Here is a 22,615-nt window from a genome sequence, read left to right as displayed (position 1 = left end):
TGTTGGGCACACGGGGTCAGGGAAAACACCACCTGGGGGAGGTGCCCGAATGTGGCTTACAGCTGGTATCTTTGGGGGTGGCTGTTCTTTCTGTGGTTAAGCAATGAAGGTAGGAGGCTCCTTCTGCCCCCAGGACCTGAACAACAGAGAGAAGAATATTTGAGACAGGAATCCTTCAAAGTTGATTTTACCAGGGATCGTGAAAAACAGGTAGGCATCAGCAGTAGTTAAGCTCACAAGGGAGAAGATGTTAGGCAGCTAATCTAGGGACGAGCAGCTGATGGTCCGGAGGGCAGTGTCCTTCCTCAGCACGCACGGCAGAGCTCCCTTTCAAGGAAGTGACGGCCGCTAAATGTGGGGAGCGATTCTGCCTCCACGGCATCCTACTGTGGGATCTGGGGGTCAGCACATCAGGACTCCTAGTTTGCATGGCTGTCAGCCTTAGACTCTGTTCTTTTATCAAAGCCGCTTATCCAGACAGTTCTTGATGGGCAGTAATTACCTTTTTAAAGATAGCATCATTGTTGAATAGCCGGCCTCTGAACTTGCCTGAGTAGATCATGAGTCTCGTGCTAAAGTCTCATTTGAGTGGAAGTCGTTGCTCGTAGAAGTTGTAACACTGGAAAAACCAAGATTTTGAGGCCTGTGGGGCAAGGGATCTACTAATATTCTCTTTGGTCAGTGATTCTGGGGGATTTTCATGCAAGCATCCTAGTTGCAAAATAGCTTCTAGGTGGTGTGTGATGCTTTTTATTTTTTATTTTTAATTTTATTTAGAGGCAACACAGATAAAGAAGACAATACAGAAGACAAAGTAGATGGCCTCCAGAAACAAATGGTGAGTCACATGTGCTGTGTTTGTAATCCACTATCTTTAATATCAAGAGAGAAATCCCCATCTTGGTATATTGGTCTTTGGGAACTTGATTGCATTGCTGCAGTTGCATTGCATTTTCCCCAGCATTTTACTGTAAAAATTGTCAACTCACAGACTGCGTTGCCCTTTTATTCTAATGAAACTTTTGCTTTTGAGGTGACTGTAGATTTTAGATGGAATTGTAAGATACAATACAGGGTGATCCCGTGTACCTTTTATCCAGTTTCCCACCAGGGGGACATCTTGCAAAACTATGATACAATATCACAGGCAGGATGCTGACATTGACAGAATCAAGATATAGGACATTTCCACCGCCACAGAGATCCACCATGTTGCCCTTTTATAGCCACATCTGCATCCCTCCTACCTTCACCTCCTTTTTAATCCCTAGCAACCACTAACCTATTCTCCACTTTTGTAGTTCTGTCATGTTAAGAATATTATATAAATGGAGTCATACAGTATGTAACCTTAGGGGCTTGGCTTTTGTCACTCAACATAATTCCCTGTAGATGGATCCAGATTGTTGTGTGTAATGATAATTCATTCCTTTATATCACCGAGTAGTATTTCTCCCTTCATCCATTGAAAAACATCTGGGTTGTTTCCAGTTTTTCACTATTGCAAGTACCTCTGTAAACATCTGCATACAGATTTTGTGTGAACTTACATTTCCATTTCTCTGGGGTAAATGTCCAAGAGTATAATTGCTGAGTCATGTAGTAGTTATATGTTTAGTATTTTCAAGAAACTGACAAGCTGTTTTCTAGAGTGGCTGTACCATTTTACATTCCCACCAGTGATGTATGAATGATCCACTTTCTCCTCATCTTCACTGGCTTTTGGTGTTGTCACTAATTTATTTATTTATTTATTTATTTATGTTTTATTGGCTGCGTTAGGTATTCATTGCTGTGTGCGGGCTTTCTCTAGTTGCGGCGAGCGGGGGCTACTCTTCATTGCAGTGCACGGACTTCTCGTGGTAGCTTCTCTTTGTTGCAGAGCACGGGCTCTAGGCACACGGGCTTCAGTAGTTGTGGCACACAGGCTCAGTAGTTGTGGCTTGTGGGCTCTAGAGCGCAGGCTCAGTAGTTGTGGTGCACAGGCTTAGTTGCTCCACAGCACGTGGGATCTTCCCAGACCAGGGCTCGAACCCATGTCCCCTGCATTGGCAGGCGGATTCTTAACCACTGTGCCGCCAGGGAAGTCCCTGTTTCTTAATGCTGTTAAAATATGGCCTATGGAAAACTCCTCAAGTTGGCTTCTGAGTTCTTTTGACATGATTCAGTCAAATATGGAAAGGAGGAAAACTATGAAAAATTCATACATATACATATAGCCCCTCTTATTTAGATTTCCTTCACATTTAGGTCACCACAGAGCAATGAGTAGAGTTCCCTGTGCTATACAGTTCGTTCTCATTAGTTATCTGTTATATACATAGTAGTGTATATGTGTCAATCCCAGCCTCCCAATTCATCCTACCCCCCCTTCTCCACCCTTGGTATCCGTAAGTTTGTTCTCTACATGTGTGTCTCTATTTCTGCTTTGCAGATAAGTTAATCTGTACCATTTTTCTAGATTCCACATATAAGCATTAATATACAATGTTTGTTTTTCTCTTTCTGACTTGCTTCCTTTTGTATGACAGTCGCTAGGTCTATCCACATCTCTGCAAATGGCACTATTTCATTCCTTTTTATGTCTGAGTAATATTCCATTGTATATATGTACCACATCTTCTTTATCCATTCCTCTGTAGATGGACATTTAGGTTGCTTCCATGTCCTGGCCGTTGTAAATAGCATTGCAAGGAACATTGGGGTGCGTGTATCTTTTTAAATTATAATTTTCTCTGGGTATATGCCCAGGTGTGGGATTTCTGGGTCATATGGTAGTTCTGTTTTTAGTTTTTTGAGGAACCTCCATACTGTTCTCCATAGTGGCTGTATCAATTTACATTCCCAGCAACAGTTTAGGAGGGTTCCCTTTCACCACACCCTCTCCAGCATTTACTGTTTGTAGATTTTTTGATGATGGCCATTCTGACTGGTGTGAGATGCTCAACATCACTAATTACTAGAGGAAAGCAAATCAAAACTACAGTGAGGTATCATCTTGTTATCCTTTTGATGTCTGCAGAATTTATAATGCTATTCCGTTTCATTCCTTATATTAATAATTTGTGTCTTCTTTTTTTCTTATTATTCTGGCTAGAAATTTGTCTGCTTTATCTTTTTAAAGAATTGGAACTTTGTTTCATTGATTTTTCTCTGTTTTCTATTTTAAATTTCATTGATTTCTGCTCCTTATTATTCTTTTCCTTCCAGTTTTGTGTTGTTTTTTTTGTTTGTTTTTGTTTGTTTGTTTGTTTTTCGGCTGTGTTGGGTCTTTGTTGCTGCACACGGGCTTTCTCTAGTTGCAGTGAGCGGGGGCTACTCTTTGTTGCGGTGCGTGGCTTCTTGTTGCAGAGCACAGACTCTAGGCACACAGGCTTCAGTAGTTGTGGCGTACGGGCTCAGTAGTTGTGGCACACAGGCTTAGTTGCTCTGCGGCATGTGGGATCTTCCCAGACCAGGGCTCGAACCTGTGTCCCCCGCATTCGCAGGCGGATTCTTAACCACTGTGCCACCAGGGAAGCCCCTCTGTTCTATTTTCCTCTTTTTCTAGATATTTGGGGTGGGAGCTTAGATTACTGATTTGAGACTTTTGGGTTTATTTAATGTATGCATTCAGTGCTATAAATTTCCCTCTCAGCATTACTTTAGCTAGGCCCCACGATTTTTACTATTTATTATAAATAGTAAAATTTGTTGTATTTTCATTTTCATTCAATTAATTTTTTTTTCCCTTGAGACTTTTTCTTTGGCCCATGGATTATCAGACATGTGTTATTTAATTTCCAAGTATTTGGAGATTGTCCTATAATCTTTCTGGTTTTTATTTCTAGTTTGATTCCATTGTGCTCAGAGAATACACTCTATTATTTCAGTGGTTTTAAATTTGTTAAGTTATTTTTGTGGCCCAGGATATGGTCTCTCTTGGTATATGTTGCATGGGCACTTGAAAAATATGTGTATTGTGCTGTTGTTGGGCAGAGCGCTGCATAAATGTCAATGCAGTCCTGTTAGTTGATAGTGTTGAGTTCTTCTGTATTCTTGCTGATTTTCTGTCTAGTTGTTGAGAGAGGAGTATTGAAGTCTCCAACTATAATTATGGACTTGTGTATTTCTCCTTTCAATTCTATCAGTTTTTGCCTCACGTGTTTTGCAACACTGTTGTCTGGTGTATACACCTTTAGGATATGTCTTCTTGGTGGGTTGACTCTGCTGTCAATATATAATGTACCTGCTTGTGTCTGATAGGTTTTTTTTGCTCTGAAGTGTACTTTATCTGATATTAATATAGCTACTCCTGGTTTCCTTTGATAAATGTTTGCATGATATAACTTTTTCCATCCTTTTACTTTCAACCTGCCTATGTGAAATGAGTTTTCTGTAGACAGTATTTAGTTGGGTTATATTTTTTAATGCACCCTGTCTTATAGTTGATGTATTCAGCCACTTACATTTAATGTAATTATTGATGCATTAAGCCTTAAGTCTGACATTTTGTTTTCTCCATTTTTTTATTCTCTGTTTTCTTTTTCCTGACTTCTTGTGGGTTATTTGAACCTTTTTTCTGATCCCTTTTTTGATTTATCTATGTTGGGTATGTTTTGTTGGTTTTTTTTTAAGTTTCTTAGTGGTTATTCTAGATATTTCATTACGTATATCACAGTCCACTGGTATCATCATTTTACCAGTTCAAGTGAAGTATAGTGTCCTTACTTCTAGTTTTGTCCCTTTATAATATAATTGTCTTAAATATTTCTTCTACATACATTTAGAATCATATCAGACAATGTTATAATTTTTGCTGCAATTCTGAAATATAATTGAGAAGATTCAAGAGGATAAGGAACATCTACTGTATTTTTATTTACTTTGTTCTTCCTGGTGTCCCAAGATTTCTTCTTTCTGTTGAGAGAAATTCCATTAGCTGTTCTTTTAGGATAGGTCTACTGTTGACAGTTCTTTTATTTTTCCTTCATCTGAGAATATCTTAATATCCCCTTTATTCCTGAAGGATATTTTCATTGGATATAGGATTCTGGGTTGACAGTTCTTTTCTTTCAGCTCTTGAAAAATGTTGTGCCACTTCCTTCTGGCCTCCCTGGTTTCTGATGAGAAATCTTCTGTCACTCAAGTTGTTTTTCCCCTTAGGTAAGGTGTCTTTTCTCTGTTGCTACTTTCAGGATTTTTTTTTTTCTTTCTTTAGTTTTCAGAAGCTTAACTGTGATTTGTGTGTGTGTGGACTTCTTTGAGTTTATCCTGTTTGGTGTTTATCATCTTCTTGAATCTGTAGGTTTGTGTCTTTCACCAGATTTGGGGAGTTTTCAGCCATTATTTCTTGAATTCCTTTTTCCTCCCCTTCTGGAACTCTGATGGTATGAATGTTAAATCTTTTGTTATAGTCCCACTGGTCCCTGAGGTTCTGTTTTTTGTTTTGTTTTGTTTATTTTGGCTGTGCCTCATGGCTTGCAGGATCATAGTTCCCCAACTGGGGATCGGACCTGGGCCACAGCAGTGGAAGCGCCAAGTCCTAACCACTGGACCACCAGGGAATTCCCTGTTTAATGTTTTTTTTAATCTGTTTCTCTCTGTTGGTCACACTGGGTACTTTATATTTTTCTCTCTTAGAGCTCACTGATTCTTTTCTCTTTCTCCTCCATTCGCTGTTGAGCCTGTCCATTGTGTTTTTGTTTTTGTTTGGTCTGGTTCATTTCATTATTGTATTTTTCAAATCCAAAATTTCCCTTTGGTTCTTCTTTGGATCTCTTTTTCTTTGCTGAGATTTTGTGTTATCATTTGTGGCAAGTATGTTCAGAATTCCTCATTGAGGACTGCCTTAAATTCTTATGTCATATAATTCTAAGATCTCTGTCATTTCAGTGTTAGTGTCTATTGATTGTCTTTTCCCATTCAGTTGGAGATCTTCCTGGTTCTTGATGTGATAAGTGATTTTTGATTGAAACCTGAACATTTGGGGTATTACATTGTGAAACTCAGGATCTTATTTAAAACTTCTGTTGTAACTGATTGCCTCTGACATCTCTGTTGCAGGGGAATGGGGCAGGGTGGGTGGCAGAGTACACCACCTTTTTACTGCTTGGTGGGAGTAGAAGTTAATGTTCCCAGTCAGCCCCTGAAGATACCCAAGGCAGGGGTGTTTCTCATTACTGTTGGGCAGGAATGGAAGTTTAGATCTCCACATGGTCTTTGCTGACACCATGGGTGTTGGGGACCTTATTACCACCTAGCAGGGATAAAAGTCCCAGCTCCCTACTTGGCTTTTTGACACCACCCAGCAGGGGAATGGGGAGCCCTGTTACAGCCTGGCAAAGGTGGAAGTCTAGAGTCCACCTTTAGACTCTAGAGGCCCACTCAGCCTCTGCCGGCATGGATGTGGTGAGCAGAAGTTTTTTCTGTTATGTTGAGCTGAAGTGTAGCACATCTTGTCTTAACATTTTGTCCATTCCTAGCTTGCCCTTTTCCTAGTCCTTCACTAGAGAGAGCAGGCTTTTGTTGCGGCTTTTTTTGTCTGTACCCTTTGTCATTTCCAGATAGCCAGCTTCTTTACCTCCAGATCTAGGATATATAAGGCAAAAAAGGAAACCCAGGAAACTCACCACTGTGTCATCCCATGTGTCCCAAAGTCCCTGGTTGGTCTGCCTTCTCTTCACCTTTCAGAGTTTCCTTAGGTTTGTTATATATATAATGTCCAGGGGTTTTAGTTGTAAATATTGTGTGGAATAGGGAAATATGCATCTTCCCAGAGCAGAAGTCTATATTGCATTTTACAGATGAGTTTCTAGGGCTTTGAATAAGCAGACCAAAACCTTACTAGGGCCCCAGCACTATTTGACCACATTTTCTCTGGCTTTCAGTGGAGCAAATAAATCTGTTAGAATTTCATGGGTTCCGTATCCCAGAGGTTACTGTAGCATTGTCCTTGCCTGACTCCATTACTAGAATAATCTTTCTTCTCCTCCTGATCACCAACCAAAAGTTTTCAGTTCTCTTCTTTTGGTTCTAGTTTGGAGAATGGTATTTACCTTGGTTTCCATCAGCTCTGATTGCTTTAACAGTAACAATGACATCACTTTCCCAAAGTAAGAAATAATTATTTTTTGAAGATATGCTTCCATATCTCCTTGAGGTTTGCGAAGCAGTGGATTGAAGCAAATCAGCATGAAGCTTTAGACCCTGGACCTGAAGGAAGTTGGGTTTGGTCTTGACAATTAAAATCTGAGCTGTGCCATTCTGGTAGAAGCTCTGCCTAGCTTTTACAGTTACTGCCTTTGTCTGGAGTGTGGGATGTGTTTTCCCATGGAAATAACTTGAGTACCAAAGAAATGAAAATAGTACCTTAAATTCATATGGAACTTTACTCTTTCCAAAGCACTTTTCCCATTTGTTTCAGTTGATCCTCACCTCAGCCATGTAAAGTAAGAGCTTCAGGTGTTATTGCCCTCATGTGAGAGCTGGGGAAATTCAGGCCCAGGAAGTTAAAGGACGTTGCCAGATTCTCACAGCTACTAGATGATAGCGTTCAGACTAGATATTCTCTAGCTATTCTGGCTTTTTTTTTTTCCTGATCAAATATTCTTTTCATAGTCAAGAGAGTAGGAAGTGTTTTAGCTGTACGTACACACCCCTTCTCCCAGCAGCATCCTCTATGAAAAGGCAGCCCCCAGACCAACCGCAGGCCAGACCCAGCTCTGAAAGCTGTTCATGGTAAAGTTCACATGCTTAACTCATGCTTACTTCAGTCTTGGAGAGATCTGGAAGTGGGAGTTGTGGCAGAATTGGTAAAATAACTCAAGTTTCCTTATAGTATGGTTAAACTCCTCTGGGACTCCTTTTTTTTTAAATTCATTTATGAAAATAATGCCTGTATTATTTATTTTGCTCTTCAGATCCCTAAAACCTGGACTATAGAATATAATCAAAAGCAGAAGGAATGGGGAGTGCCTTTCCCAGATTTTGAGGTGAACAGATTATAAACAGATTAAGATCGACTTCTAGTCCATGTGCTAGAATAACAAACGTAGAGGAACAGCCAACATCTGAACCAAGCCTTCTCCCCACGCCCCAGCCCTTGTACTGAAGACACTGGTTGGGTGTTTCCTTCTCCCAGTTCTGTTCTCAGGCAGATCAGCAGGTTAAGGAAGCCCAAAGAGCGTATCATCCATCACTAAGTTAATTCATCTGAATTAAACAGACCTGGGCATAGGAGGGGGGCCTGGTTGGTAGATGGGAGAATCTCAGCATTGCAAGGACCCTAACGCATGTCTGCATGGTCTCAGTGTTCCATCCCTTCTACTGCGACATCACTGTGGGGGCATACCAGGCAGGTGTAGGTGCTTCCAGGAATCCATGAAGGGAAAGGGGGAATGTGCTATCTTCCAAGGAAGCCCATTTCATTGTTGGGTGGTATTTCCTTATTCTGACCCAGAAATCTGACTCCCAGTTGGTTCCATGGACTCTGTCTAGTTTTCTTCTGGTCCTGCAAAGAGCAAAACTGTTCTTACTTTCCTCTCCGATAAGACTAAAAAATTTTGAGACCAACTAGCTACCGTAATCTCTTTAAGTCTCTTTTCAGGTGAAGTATCCTTAATTCCTCTTTCTTCTTATCATGTTGTCTCCAGACCCCTTGCTACTCTTGTGCCTTCCAGAGCTCACTGTGCTGTTGTCCTCTTCAAACGTGGCAGTTGGAGAACCACAGAACGTTAGAGGGACATGTGAGATGATTAGTCTACTCCCTTCCCCCACCCTTTCTGTTTAATACCAGTAGAGCTTTTGATTGGTAAACAGTTGCAGCTAGTCAGTGGACATGCCTTCTAAAGCAGTTAGTCAGAAAGTTTACTTGTGTTTGGGATGGTCTAGAGCCTAGAATGGTAAAGGAAATCGTTCTCTATCAAACCCAGTATGCAGGGAGGTTACCATCTCCTTTAACTGAGATAGTAATAAGTAGTGGCCCAGCTCTGCCTGGTGTAGTCCTTGTGTTCTAACCAGCGGTCTTGTCCTCGCTCTGCAGCACTTCCTACAGCAGGTGCTCTCTGTAAAAGGAGGGTGAGTTCATGTGCACAGTGAACTAGGAAGAAACTCCTGCAGGGAAACTTAATGCCTAAAATGGTCAGATCCCACTATAAGAAAAGTTCAATGAGGAACTGAACAATGACTCTATTCTTATGAGTTGAGAGATCAAGGGGTCTCTGAACTCAAATAGAGATATTTGAATGTAGATGGAGTACTTCCACGCTTACTTCCACGCTTACAAAGCACGTTTCCCCTTCAGTTAGGCGTTGTTCTTATCCCTATTCTAGACGGGGGAAGCTCAAATAGTTTTAATGAGCTGCAAAAGAAGTCATACTCCTCAGGAGCAGTGTCTGTCCGCTCACATCTTTTTCTAAATCCTTCAGTCTTTCCATTATAAAATCCTTGAATTTTGTGTTAATGACATTTGATGTGTATCTACTTTCTATTTCTACATGAAATTTATGAAGGTAGTAGGATGCTTGATTTTTCTGCAAAATGAAAACTGCTGTGGGATATTTTTTAACTGCGCCTTCACGCATCCTGTTACCTCTACACAAAGAGTTCTTATATTCTCCTCCTGGCGAACTCCTGTGTCCTTCAATGTGAAGCTCAAAAGTCACCTCTCAGATGTCCTTCCCCTACCTGATTTGGGCCATGCAGAGTTGGTGACCCTTTCTGGTTTTCCCACTGTGTTTAGGAGCACTCATCACACTACATGGCCAGTATTTATTTTATGTCTCTTGTAATGGCCAGAATGTGGGCTCTAGAAGGATAAGGACTCCATCCTTCCCACTGTCAGAGCTCCTGAACCCAGCACAGTTCCTGGCAAACAAATGTAGGATGGCAGCTCATCACCGCTCTTTTGGCCCTGGAGTTTTGTAAGGGCTTAGAGGAAATTCCCTGGGTCTGCAGGTCTGTGCTGCCATGCCACTGCCTGCACCCACACCCAGACCAAAGAGGGGAGGCAGCCGGGCCTGGAGGAGCAGCCACAGGCGAGGGGGATCTGCTGTTCTCAGGTCAGGAAACAGCCCTGCATCCTTGGCGGAGAAGTGCCACGCGGGAAGCTAAGTTACTCTTAGTGACTGACAGTGCATTTGATCCAACCAGGTGTGTCTTCAGCCTCCGGAGGCAATACATCCCCGTGGTTAGAGCTCCTCGTCTGGGGTCAGGCCTTCTAGGTTTGAATTCCATCTTCACCACTTAATAACTATATGTAGTATTAGATTATCAATCTCTCCTTCTACAATTTCCTTGTCTAAAAAGGGTCATTTAGTCGTTTAGAATGAATAAATGAAAAACGCACGTGAAGTACTCAGTATAGTATCTGGCCATGTACTTACCTGTAGACTTTCGTTGTTATTGCTGCTGTTGGCCACTGTGTCATGAAGCTATCCTTAGAGAACACACTTCAGCTGAAAGAGAGAAACGCTGAAGGATCCTCTAGCAGTTGGGCCTGTAGGTGGGTATCTCCTCGGTGCCGGCTGCCGTGCATCAGGCATTTGCTTTGTGCCAGCATTTGGTTAAACACTTTGCATAATCAACTCATTTGTGCCCCACGATCACCCGTAAAGTACTATTGTCTCCATTTTGCAAATGAAGAAATGAGCTTGAGAGAGGTCGAAACACGTTGCCCAAGGCCAGAGAGCAGTGGACTGTCAGACTCCAAACACAGGCGTGCTCAAGATGGAGAAACTGCAGGTTGGAACTAACCTGTTGCCCTTACTTTGACAGTCTTACTTGTCAGCACTCTCTGGGACCCTGCCCTTGGAAATGATTGATTCATACTTCTTCTGAGATGAATATTTCTTTCAGACTGATTCACAGAGGCAGAAACTAGGATACTACATGTTCACATGCAGACTTCAGAGGCAGGGCTTTCCATGTGCTCCCTGCGGTACCGCTCTGTCACACTCACATTAAATTGGTTATGTGACCACAAGATTATGACATCTTTTTCACTTCGGCTGCTGCTAAGCCAGGTCTTCTCCTTTCTGTCAGTGATAGAGAGGGGACCTGCCATCGAGAGAGAGCAGGAGACAGAAAGGCACTTACGGCTTCCAGAATCTTTCCTTACTTGAGGGTTTGCCTAAGGCCAACAGAAACTGTTAGGGAGGGTGGAAAGGAAGCCTGCATGGCAGGTGTGCCTGCCTCACACCAAGCCCGGAGCTACCCCTGTGGAGTCGGTGCCCACGGCAGCCACACATCCGTCGTAATAAGGAGCGTGGTAGCCCTGGCGCCTGACCCCACATCTCATAGTCTGTACAGCACTTCTCAGTCTAGAAGTGTCTATGATTACAACTTTCAGCATTATAAGGGTCTTCACGGGTACTCTAAGAATACCCAAAAATGTTCTCTGTGGCAGGAAGGATGGAAGGCCTGGTTGTTGGTTTTTGCTGGCTTTTTAACTGCCTAAATAGTGGGAAGGGCTGCTTTGGCATGTTTAAGGGTCACTTCAGAATGGTACAGTAGATCAGCGTGAAGTTCCTTCTCTTCACTGATATTGCATGGGCAAAGAAGAGAGATTAAACTAGTGTTCTCCAATTCTAAATATGTTGCACTCTCTAAATCAGATTTTCAGCCGGGACTCTCTTTTTGTTCTGTTTTTGGCAGCTCAGTGGTTACAGTATAGGTTCTCATCAGACTACCGTGTTTGAAGCCCAGCTCTGCCCCTTGGTAGCCATGTGACCTTGGCAACTTACAGAACTTTCTAGGGCTTGTTTTCTGCCTCTGTAAAATAAGGATAGTAATACTTTCTACTTGGGGAAGCAGTGCTGATGACCAAAGGAGATAAGCCGTGTAAAGGGTTTTGCACGGTCACACATAGTTCTTGGTAACGTCAGCTATTACCACTACTCTAGTAAGAAAGAAATGCATTCAGAAAATGAACCCCTGCCCCTCTGCCTTTCTCAGGTCCTTCCCCGGTATTAGGGGCCTAAGAGAGCGGTTTGAATTTTAACTATTGCCAGTCATAGGTGTGTGTCCATCCCTCCTGAACCGAGGTGCTGCTCTCCTGGGCTGTGTCCCAGTTTTCTGTCAAGGACCAGACAGTAAATATCTTAGGCCTGGGGGCCAGTAGAGTCACATCTTCTTCACCTCCTTCTGTTTCTCCCCCTCCTGCCCCTCCCTTCCTTCCTCCTCCTCCTCTTCTTCTTCCCTTAAAAACCATTCTTAGCTTAAGGGCCACACAAAAACAATCTACAGGCTGCAGATTGCTGACCCTTATTCTGACAGAATCTGACCCTGTGCTCCACCATAGCCGAAGTCATGAATCCTGGGGTTATTCTCACCTGTCATTCACGTCAAAAGACGCAAGTCAGAGAAACAATAAGAGGGCTTCCCTGGTGGCACAGTGGTTGAGAGTCTGCCTGCCAATGCAGGGGACACGGGTTCGAGCCCTGGTCTGGGAAGGTCCCACGTGCTGCGGAGCAACTAAGCCCGTGCACCACAACTACTGAGCCCATGTGCCGCAACTCCTGAAGCCCACGTGCCTAGAACCCGTGCTCCGCAACAAGAGAAGCCACCACAGTGAGAATTCTGCTCACGGCAACAAAAAGTAGCCCCCGCTCGCCGCAACTAGAGAAAGCCATGCACAGCAACGAAGAACCAAAGCAGCCAAAAATAAATAAATAAAATACATAAGTTTGTAAAAAAATAAATAAAAAAGTAAAGTTGGTTTTTAAAAAATATAAAAGAAAAACAATAAGATAGGTGGGAAAATGGGTGAAATACGTGAAGGGGATTAAGAAGTACAGACTTCCAGTTATAAAATAAATAAGTCACAGGGATGTGATGTACTGCATCGGGAATGTAGTCAATAATATTAGAATAACTTTGTGTGGTGACAGATAGAAAGTACACCCATGGTGGTGATCATTTCTTACTGTATAAAGATACCGAATCACTGTTTTACACCTGAAACTAATATGATGTCGCAAGTCAACTTTACTTCAGTAAAAAAAAAAAAAAAGTAAGTTTTTGTGTTAAAAATGGAGTAAGTTGAAGACTCGCACTGTCTCTTCGCCCACACCCAAACTCCCACATGCTTTGTGTATAAGGAGCCTCTGAAGTTCCATTCCTGGGACCAAGAAAGGCTTCGTAAAGGACTCCATTAGAGCCAGGTTGACATATACTCCAACTTGGATAAGCTCTGTGCCTGTGATATTACTTCAGATTCTGAGCCTCAGATCATGATTTTAATTTTAAATTCCTGGAGGTTTGTGCCATCAGGTCTCCTGTCTGGAGCAGTCATGTTTTAGGAAAATAGCGTCTATTGCTGTGAAGTAAATGAAGCATAATGAACATGAGCATGACAGTTTTTCACAGCAGAAATCCAAAAATGCAGGCCCATGCTTTGTGAAATGACAGTATTAGACTGCAAGTGATGATAGTAAAGCAAATATTTAATTCTCAACTAAAAGAGTGCGTGTAAAATGTAGTTGCCAGGGGAGCATGCCAGTTCATCATTCTTAAAGCTAATTCTCTACGGGCAGAATCATTCCACACAATTCCAGGGGGGGAAAATGCTTATTTTAAATAAACTGCTTTCTGGCTCTTTTAAGACTCTGTGCATAAGTAAGCTTTATTCATCAGGGACTACCTTGATCTTTGAGATGCTCTTGAGCAGGGGATGTCTCTTGTGCATCTTTACTCCTTCTGTGTAGGGACTGGGTTTCTGAGTTGGTCTCTTCAGAGCTGCAGTTGTGCTGACGGCATGACTTCATTTATCCCTAGGAGAGTTCCAGTGATGGAGGTGATGGCATTTTTGGTGAAAAGAAGGATGACAGCCGGGCAGGTGAGACTGTGTCCTTCTGAAGGCAAAGAAAAGTAAGGTCCCTGTTTGTAGTTATCCTGGAGTTCATGTGTAATAAAAAAGAAAAAAATGCTGTTTTTTAAGGAGGCTCTTTTTAAAAGCCAATTAAGTTGACCTTCGTCAAACTCTGCGGGAGTCACCCAGGGAGCGGTAATATGGCTCTGGCCAGCTTTCTCCACCTGGCACTGAATTCAACAGTGAAATGAAGTCAGGATGGAGTCTGAGAGATAAAAAGGAATCGTGGTTTCAGTGATTTTTTTTTTTCTTTTGAGAAAAGTTAAGGGTATTTGGTGTGTTCTCTTGTTGGTTTGTTTTTCTGAATTCAGACTTAACGGAGGCTTTGATGTTTAGAAGGCCCAGCTACACAGAAGCCTTTAGTTCTAAATGGAGATGGCCACAGAGCATCCACTTAAGCCGATGCCTTAGAGCAAGGCCCTTGAGTCAGTTCTGCCCCCACAGACAGGCACGTTTGTACTGGAGAGAGAGCAGAACCCACCGTACCTAAAGCTGCTTCTAAAGTGCAACTGCAGCCCTTCCGGCTGTGCCTAGCTCCCGAGCTGATTGTTGAACAGCAGCTACTTCCACTAAGTTACTAAGTCAGCTTTAGTTTTCTTTAAATGAAAGGGAAGAACAGCAACCAAAAAACCCAGTTGCCTTTGTTTTAGTTCTGTTTGTAAATACTAATATCCTCACTGATGTTTGAAGCCCAGGATGGCTCCGACCCAGACAAATCACCCTGGCCAGTTTCGTCTGCACTCACAGCTCGTCTCCGACGCCTGGTCACCATTTACCAGCGCTGTAACCGCAAGGAGCTCTGCCGACCTGAAATCCTGGGACCAGGAAACCAGGGATACTGGGTCCAGGAAGAGATGTTCCGGAGGTCCTCAGAGATGGATCTCATCAACAAGGAAGCCCAAAAGAGGTAAAAGCCAGTGGCCAAAAGGGCGTGCTGAGCTGCCCAATGGGTAAAGGTGACAAAGGGAACCCAACAGCTGGAGGGCAGGTGTGTCCAGTGTTCTCATATGGAGTCAGGTTGTCTCTAGAGTGAATTAAATCCAGCCTCCAACTGCAGTGGTGTTTTCGTGCTGACTCGGGAGTCTGGTGATATCTAGGACACCCTCTGTTCACAGTTCCCAGACTTGTGTGATCTTCCAACCTTACCCTCTTCCCTAAGTTGGACCCCAGTCTCTGGGGATGTGATTTAAACACCACACTAGCATGTATCAGATCATATTCTTTCAGCGGCAAAGTGAATAGTGTGCATTGAAGTTGTCTTATTGTAGCCAACAGTCCTTATCGAGCCTTTGAGAACAATAAGTACCATAAAATGCCAGCCCAGAAGGAAGGAGTTACTTGCCCATCTGAGAATTAAGGTAAAAATGGCTGCCTAAGGCCAGCACAGGCTAAGAACGATGCCAGGAGAGCAAATCAACAAAGCTGCTGTTCTTTGAGTCTTTATATCTCTCCGTCCTTTTGATGTAACATCCAGTGAATTGAAAGAATGCCACATAGTGAATTCAATTATTGATACTTCTGTATACTCCTGGCTTTATGAAATTTGGTAATTCAGGGAGTAGATTTCTCCCATCTAGCTCCAAAGAGAGAACCAGAGCCCCTTCTTCCCTGCTTCTCACTCTTCCACTGACCCTCTCACCCCTCTCCTAGCTGAGTACTGTGCCCAAGAGCCCCTGGTGAAGACTACAGTGGTATATAATAATCCATGTTCCTTAAGTCATTATCTTAATCCTGCAGGATATAAAATCTAGAGAACCTTCGTGTCCTAGGAAGGATTATCGTTGTGGGCAACCTGCCTACGTAAGACCAGGAAGGAAGCCAGTGTGAGATGGGAGTCAGGGAGGTGGGTGGCTGAGGGAGTCTCCTCCCCGCTCTGGACCAGTTTCTCCCTCTGTAAAATGAAGGAAGTGAATTTAAGGGCTTGAAAGGTCCCTCCAGGATTCTGTGATTCTCTGTTGTCGTATGGCAGAATGTTTAAGCATATAGAGTGCTTTTAAATTAAAATCTTTATCTCCCACAAGAGGAAATGAACTAGGTAATTTGTAAAATGAATGAATCAAGGGGACTTGCCTGGTGGTCCAGTGGTTAGGACTCCATGCTTTCACTGCAGGGGGCGCAGGTTCAATCCCTGGTCGGGGAACTAAGATCCCGCTGCTCAGGATGGCCAAAAATGCTGTGCAGTACGGCCAAAAATAATAATGAGAATAAAATAAAACAAAATAAAATTGGCGAAGTAAGGTCTCAAGTACGCACACATGATTTGCAGGTGGCGGTAGAGGCTGAGGGGCTGCTGTGTTATAAGCCCCTCCACCCAAGTCAACCTGAATAAAAATAAACAGTAAAATAGACCCGCTCTGCCTGCTCTCTTGACTTCCTGGGCTCTCCCAAGTAGGTGCTCAGTAAGTAGTTGTTGGCTTTTTTTAACTGAAAAAAAAAAAACAAGAAAGAAAACAGCTCACTCTCCTTCTCTGATTCCCTCTCTAGGTGGACTAGGAGAGAGCAAGCCGACTTCTACAGAACAGTGTCTTCCTTTGGTGTCGTTTATGATCAAGAAAAGAAAACCTTTGACTGGACGCAGTTTCGCATCATTTCCCGTTTGGACAAGAAGTCGGACGAGAGCCTGGAGCACTATTTCCATAGCTTCTTGGCCATGTGCCGGCACGTCTGTCGTCTGCCAGCCTGGAAGGATGGTGGTGAGAACACTCTCTGTCACTGTATCCCAGGTGGGACAAGGAGAGAACGTGCTTATTTTCAAGGTACAGAGTTAGGTATAACTATAGACGCGGAGCCAACGTGAAGAATTCAGGTAAAGACCAGTGGGTTTTCACAAATCCATGGACTTCTAATCGGGTCCACCCTCATAAAATAAAATCTCTCTCCCAAAATGATGTGATTCCAACGAAAATTGAAATTCGGATTAAAATGTCACAGAAATATTAAGAAACTAATTACCTTTTCCAAAGTGCTTTTTTTTGTAAGTCTCATAGAGAATTATCCTACTATGAGCTTTGCACTTCCCTTAGATTAAATCTTAAATGTTTTCTCATGTGTTGACTTGTAGCTATGGAAAACTAGTGGCCGTCATTTAAACTCCCTGGGCTCCACTAGAGACCTTTTCTAAGAAATTTCTTCCTGGTTGGAATTTGCAGCAGCTTCCTCCGTGTCCCTCTTCAGTCTCGTACTCATAGATTAACTCGCTCTGGACCGTATGACTGTATTCTGGGAAAATTGAAACAAATGTTGAGCCTATTCAGTGTGGGTTCTAGACTGGCGGCAGCATGTACAGACACCCCACCTTCTGCCTGCATGTGGCACACTTAGGCTGTTTTCTTTAAAGCCAGGGAGCTGCATAGATCGGAAAGATCTGGACCTTGGAGTCATGCTGACAAGACCTGGACTGGAGTCCTGGTTCTGCCACCTTGAGCAAGTTAGCTTATCTGAGCCTCCTTCCTCATCCTTACACAAGGTTAACGATGGTATAGCATAGAGTTCTTGTGAGAACTAAATAACAGCCGTAAAGTACCTAGTTAGAAGGTACCTAGTCCTCCTTATTGACCGGGAACTAATATTTCCCGAACTGGAGTTTTCAGGCTCTTCTTTCACCTTCACTGGTCTGTCCGTGTTTCATAAAAACCTTCCCTTCTCTTTCAGCTTTTCAGTTTAGTGGGGCCACTAAGGCCCTGCCTTGCTGAGGACCCAGGGAGTCAAACTATAAGATCAAAGATGCAGGTGCTCAGGTGGGCAGGAAGTGTCCAAGGGCCACCTTAAGTGACAGGCTCTGTGTTCACCTTTGCAGGCCCCCCAGATCCCAGCATCTGCGTTGAACCCATCACTGAAGAGCGGGCCGCGAGAACCCTGTACCGCATTGAACTGTTGCGGAAGGTCCGGGAGCAAGTGCTGCAGTGTCCTCAGCTGCACGAGCGCCTTCAGCTCTGCAGGCCCAGCCTCTCCCTCCCCGTCTGGTGGGAGTGTGGAAAGCACGATCGGGACCTGTTGATCGGCACTGCCAAGCACGGGCTGAACCGCACCGACTACTACATCATGACCGACCCCCAGCTGTCCTTCCTGGACGCCTACAGAAACTATGCCCAACACAAAAGAACCGACCCCCAGGCTCCAGGGAGTCTCTGTTGCCTTTACCAGACCAACTCCAAACTGTATGAATCTCTTGCGTATACACAAATGAGCAGGACTTCCGAGTCCCTTGAAAATGAACCTGAGAATCTAGTGAAAATAGAAGGTAGGGATGATCATCTTGGTCCACTTCGGGGCAGCTTATCTGACATGACTTGTGAAAACTTTATTTCTAAAGTTCAGGATGTCATTTCCATCACCCATGATGAGAGTCTACTGCCTGAGTCCTTGGAGAGCATGATGTATGGTAAGAAAGCACTAAGCCAGGAGCCAGTCTCTTTTCAGGAGAGCCCAGGTACCAATACTGAGTCCAGACAAGATGCCGTGGCTCTCGCAACAAGCAGAGATGGCAACTTCCAGCCTGGTGGCCACGAGGCAGAAATAGCCTCAGGCCCCTCTTTTATGGATACATTAGAAGCAGGAGTAGCTCAAATGAACATTAAAAATGGAAAACATTTGCTGGTGTCTCTTTCACAGGAAGGGGAACTCTGCTGCAGCGAGGCAGGGCAGAGACCTGAAAGCCTTGGGCAGCTGGAAACCAAATGCATAGCCTCCCCTTCCTTGGACCAAGGAAATGAGAGCGGGTTTGTTGACATGTGCAATCTGAGTGTCTATGACTCCAAAAGAAACCTGTCATCAGATCAGCAGTTAATTGATTTATTAGAATGCAAAAGTTTAGAAAGTAAATTGATTTTGGGTCGGAACCACAGTGATGAGGAGGAAGAAGAGGAGGAAAATGAGGAGGAAAACCTAGACCTGGCCGCAGGCACGCGGGAAAGGCCAGAGGTGTCGCCTCTTACCGAGCCCACTGCTCGTATGGCAGGGGAGAAGAGCCACAGCAGCTTTCTTGTGGACGAAGCCAAGAAAGGAAGCCTGGCGGCCAGAAGCCAGCATCCTGGACCGCAGGGCGCTTTTCTTCCCGCAGCCTGTCAGTGTCACTGCAAACACATGGAGAGGTGGACTCACGGCCTTGAGAATGACCAGTTTGAAGTGGAGAAACCCCAGGGTTACAACCCAGACCCATACAAAAGCAAAGCCAATAATGTCACAGTTGGGGGCGAGCTCACTGCTGTTCCGCCAGAGCTGTTTCAGGTGAAGCATGAACTTTTGAAAGAACCCTGGAAAGAAAGTGCAGAAGGGAAACAAGGTTTCCCTACATATCTGGAAGGGAGTGAACTCAAGGCGGAAGACGTGGATTTTGAGAGTAAAGATGATTATGATAGAGACGGGAACTGCCAGAGTCAAGGTACAGTGTGTGGGATCTTGTATTTTGGATAAGCCAGTTCTCGCAAGACAGGGAGGGCGCGTCGGGGGGGTGTTAAGGGTTTTACAGCTTCTGGAAGGGACCTGCTTACACTCACCGTGTTGTTTAAAAGCGAAGGTCACAGGCCTTGGTCTGAAAATGAGGCAGAGTAGCTTAACTCTGATCATTCCAGAAAACTGAGGATGATTGTAGGCAATCGTAGCACCTTGGCTGTGTCAGCTGCGTGATTTGGGCAGGGGTTGTGTGCTGTTATATGATAGATGCCAGATACAGTATTGAGGGGAAGGAATTCGTTCTTCCACCAGGTAAAGTGCTACAAAGTGGGTTAAAGTAGAACAGCCAGGGAACGCCAAGAACCTGCAGTTTAACGGAGGTGCAGGTAATTTTTCAGGAACGCCACAAAAATACAAATAACCGTCATCTTTATTAAGGTGAGCAAAGACTGCACCATTTGTTCACGTGTATGTCAAAACCCTGTGTTGTAATATCGGTGCATTGGGTTGAGATTCCTTTAAGTAACTCAACAGAAATAAGAATAACCAAATTACATGCCACTCAATAAAAAATGCAGATAGATTTGATCTTTTTAAATAGGGAAATCTTAGGTAATGAAGGGATTTTAAAATGTTAATCTAGGTGACCCTGAGATTTGTATATACTTTGCAGGGATATGAATACAGTGATTAGAGATCCTGAGCAACAACAAATGGGTCTTAACTTTTTCACTGTTGTCTTTATGTCATCAGACCCAAGAGGACATATTAGGTGAACAAAAGATAGTTCTGTTTATCCTTGTCAGAAAAACAAAAATTACCCTGTAGGTGCCTGGCCTGGTGCCAGGGGCCAAGTGATGTTCAGGGATTCAGGCAGGCCAGCCCCTCCCCGCAGGACAGTGACTTCATCTAAAGAGGGAAACCCTGCCCTGGGTTGTCCCACTTCCTTTTTATTTTTGAACTCCCACCTTTGGTTTTAGCCTCGTGATAACTTGGGAAAGGTTTTGAACCCAAATTAAAATGTACACGCCAGCCAAGCTGAGGACATAGAAACTGAACTGAAAGGAGCTTCATCAGCCTGTGGCCCCAGCCGACCCAGAAGGAGCCAGCCCAGACCTTGCCCCAGGCCACGAAGGGTCCCTGCCACGTGTGGAATTACATGTATACATTGCTGTTGGAACTCTGTTGTGGGGAAAATCAGCGAGTACTCAGTCCTGGGCAGTGTAGACAGTCCAGTGAGGATGGGCTAGAGGAGAGCTGTGCTGGCCTGGACTTCCTCTGGTGGCCGTGCCTTCTGGCTGGGCTGGGCTGGGAGACAGCAGTGAACTTGATAGGCTTTGGTGAGCATCGCGCACACTCGGCCGGGGGCGGGGGGTGTCCCTAGCACCAGTGCTTTTAAAGACGCTTTGACAGACCCCAGGGGTCTCCTCCACACATGAGATGTGGGAGAGGTGAGGCAGAGGGGGTTGCCCTATTTCTGAGGATGGAGCTTGGCCGCTGAAGGAGCAGTAACTGGCACAGCTGTCAGGGCCAGCGCCCGGGCTCCTGGCTCCTTCTCCAGGGTTTTCCCTCACACAGCATTCCGCTTTTTTCTTAAAATTTAAGTTCAGCTTTTCTGCTTAAAGCCTTTCAGCGGTGCTCCCCATTGGATCTAGAATAAAATTCAAATTTTCTGTCCTGGCCTGCAGAGCCCAGCATGTTCCCGATGATCCTGCCCCTCCGCCTCATCTTTGTTGTACTTTTCCCCACTGCCTCCTCATCTTCCTGGGGGTCTCTCCTTCGACAGGTCCTCTCTGCCAGCCTTCCCTCCTACCAGTCGGTTTTCCCTCTTATTCCCTATCATGACACCTTGTCTCTTTCCCTTTATGGCCCTCACCCTGGTTTATAATTGTAACTATTCGTTTATAATTAGTGCATTTTCCCAACTGTCTTTCCCTCATGGAGCTGTAAGAGCCTAGAAAGCCAGGGCCACATCTGTCTTGTTTATCCTTGAATCCCCTGGCCTAGCAAGGCCCTGCTCCTGGTCGGGGGATAGGGGGGGGTCTCTACGGCCCCCTGGGAGACTTGTTGCACAGTCAAAAGTGAGACCACCACGTTTCAGAGGATAGACGTTTCGTGTCATTTCACCACGAAAGAGGTTCACAACTTTTCTTGGACGTTATGCTACACACAGTTCATTCCCTGTCATCTCCGTTAAGTGGATCTTTGAAGGTCCATTTCACAAGTGATAGTAAACATTCACCACTGAAGACTGAACGAATGAGTGGCATTTCCACTTCTTTCCATCAGTGAAGTACTTTAAACATTCTGGGTTTCTTTGCATCATTTTTTATATAAATCAGGTCTATTTTACCTTCGTTGTAAGTTTCAGGACTTTTCTTCCTTCATCATTAATACCAGCCTCTTGCTGTGTTACATTTCCTACACTCTCCCCACTTCTGTATCAGAGCATAATGTTCACTTTCCTCTCACCCACTGCACCAAATGGGAAAGCCTCTTTGCGGTCCTTCATCGTCGTCGTTGTTGTTCGGTTGTGGATGCAAACTCTTATTGGATGACTTGCATGGGTAGCCCTAGAGCAGGTCGTGCCTTTATGGCTTAACCGATAGAGTGCTTCTGGAAATAGAAAGTATGGTAATTAATAATTCAATTAAAAATAAATGAGCACACACTGGGCTAATTAAAAAACAAGATCAGACTTCCTCATCTTTCAGATCACTAGTATCTCCCGAGCGCCTAATTCATTTTTTTAACCTTCCTTCCTAGATTATCCAGGGAAATACTCTGAGGAGGAGAGCAAGAACTCGACCTCGGGCATCGTAGGGGACCTCAGGGACAACCTGCAGGAGGCACGGGCTCCCACCATTGCGCAGCTGCTCCAGGAGAAAACCCTCTATTCCTTCTCTGAGTGGCCAAAGGTACCCAGAGCTTGCACACTCCACCCAGAGCATCCTCAGCTTCGACGCCTTTCCTTTAAACCTTTTAGAATATTTCTGAGAAACAGACTCAGACAAATGTTTCGTATCTTTAAAAGATACTAGTTATGTGACATTAAAGATACATGCACCTAATTAGACCATAAGACAGAAGTGTCAGCTTATCTTCGTATTTACAGCGCTGTGGCTTTTAATCTTCGTTGTCTAGACGATACCATTTCTTTTTTTTTTTTTTTTTTTGCGGTACGCGGAGCACAGGCTCCGAACGCGCAGGCCCAGTGGCCACGGCCCACGGGGCCAGCCGCTCCGCGGCATGTGGGATCCTCCCGGACCGGGGCACGAACCCACGTCCCCTGCATCGGGAGGCAGACTCCCAACCACTACGCCACCAGGGAAGCCCGATACCATTTCTTTTAAGACTTGTAAAGTGAGTCCATTT

At 44.3% G+C, this 22,615-nt stretch overlaps 1 protein-coding gene across 4 annotated transcripts in view; it reads left to right on the top strand.

Annotated features, from left to right (window-relative positions):
- Positions 1-22,615, top strand: part of CHD6 (chromodomain helicase DNA binding protein 6) — a 210,268-nt gene that overhangs the window by 174,929 nt on the left and 12,724 nt on the right. For all 4 annotated transcript variants that reach the window (XM_067708164.1, XM_067708161.1, XM_067708163.1 and 1 more), the window contains 6 exons: positions 778-838; positions 13,756-13,816; positions 14,540-14,756; positions 16,334-16,542; positions 17,646-19,229; positions 22,007-22,158. In XM_067708164.1, coding sequence (XP_067564265.1) covers positions 778-838; positions 13,756-13,816; positions 14,540-14,756; positions 16,334-16,542; positions 17,646-19,229; positions 22,007-22,158 — 2,284 coding nt within the window. The remainder of the gene's footprint in view (positions 1-777; positions 839-13,755; positions 13,817-14,539; positions 14,757-16,333; positions 16,543-17,645; positions 19,230-22,006; positions 22,159-22,615) is intronic.

The sequence above is a fragment of the Pseudorca crassidens genome, chromosome 15 (genome assembly GCF_039906515.1).
Source record: "Pseudorca crassidens isolate mPseCra1 chromosome 15, mPseCra1.hap1, whole genome shotgun sequence".
NCBI classification, from domain to species: Eukaryota; Metazoa; Chordata; class Mammalia; order Artiodactyla; family Delphinidae; genus Pseudorca; species Pseudorca crassidens.
Note: the sequence above shows the minus strand (reverse complement) of the source record. Positions and strands in the feature narration are given on the sequence as shown.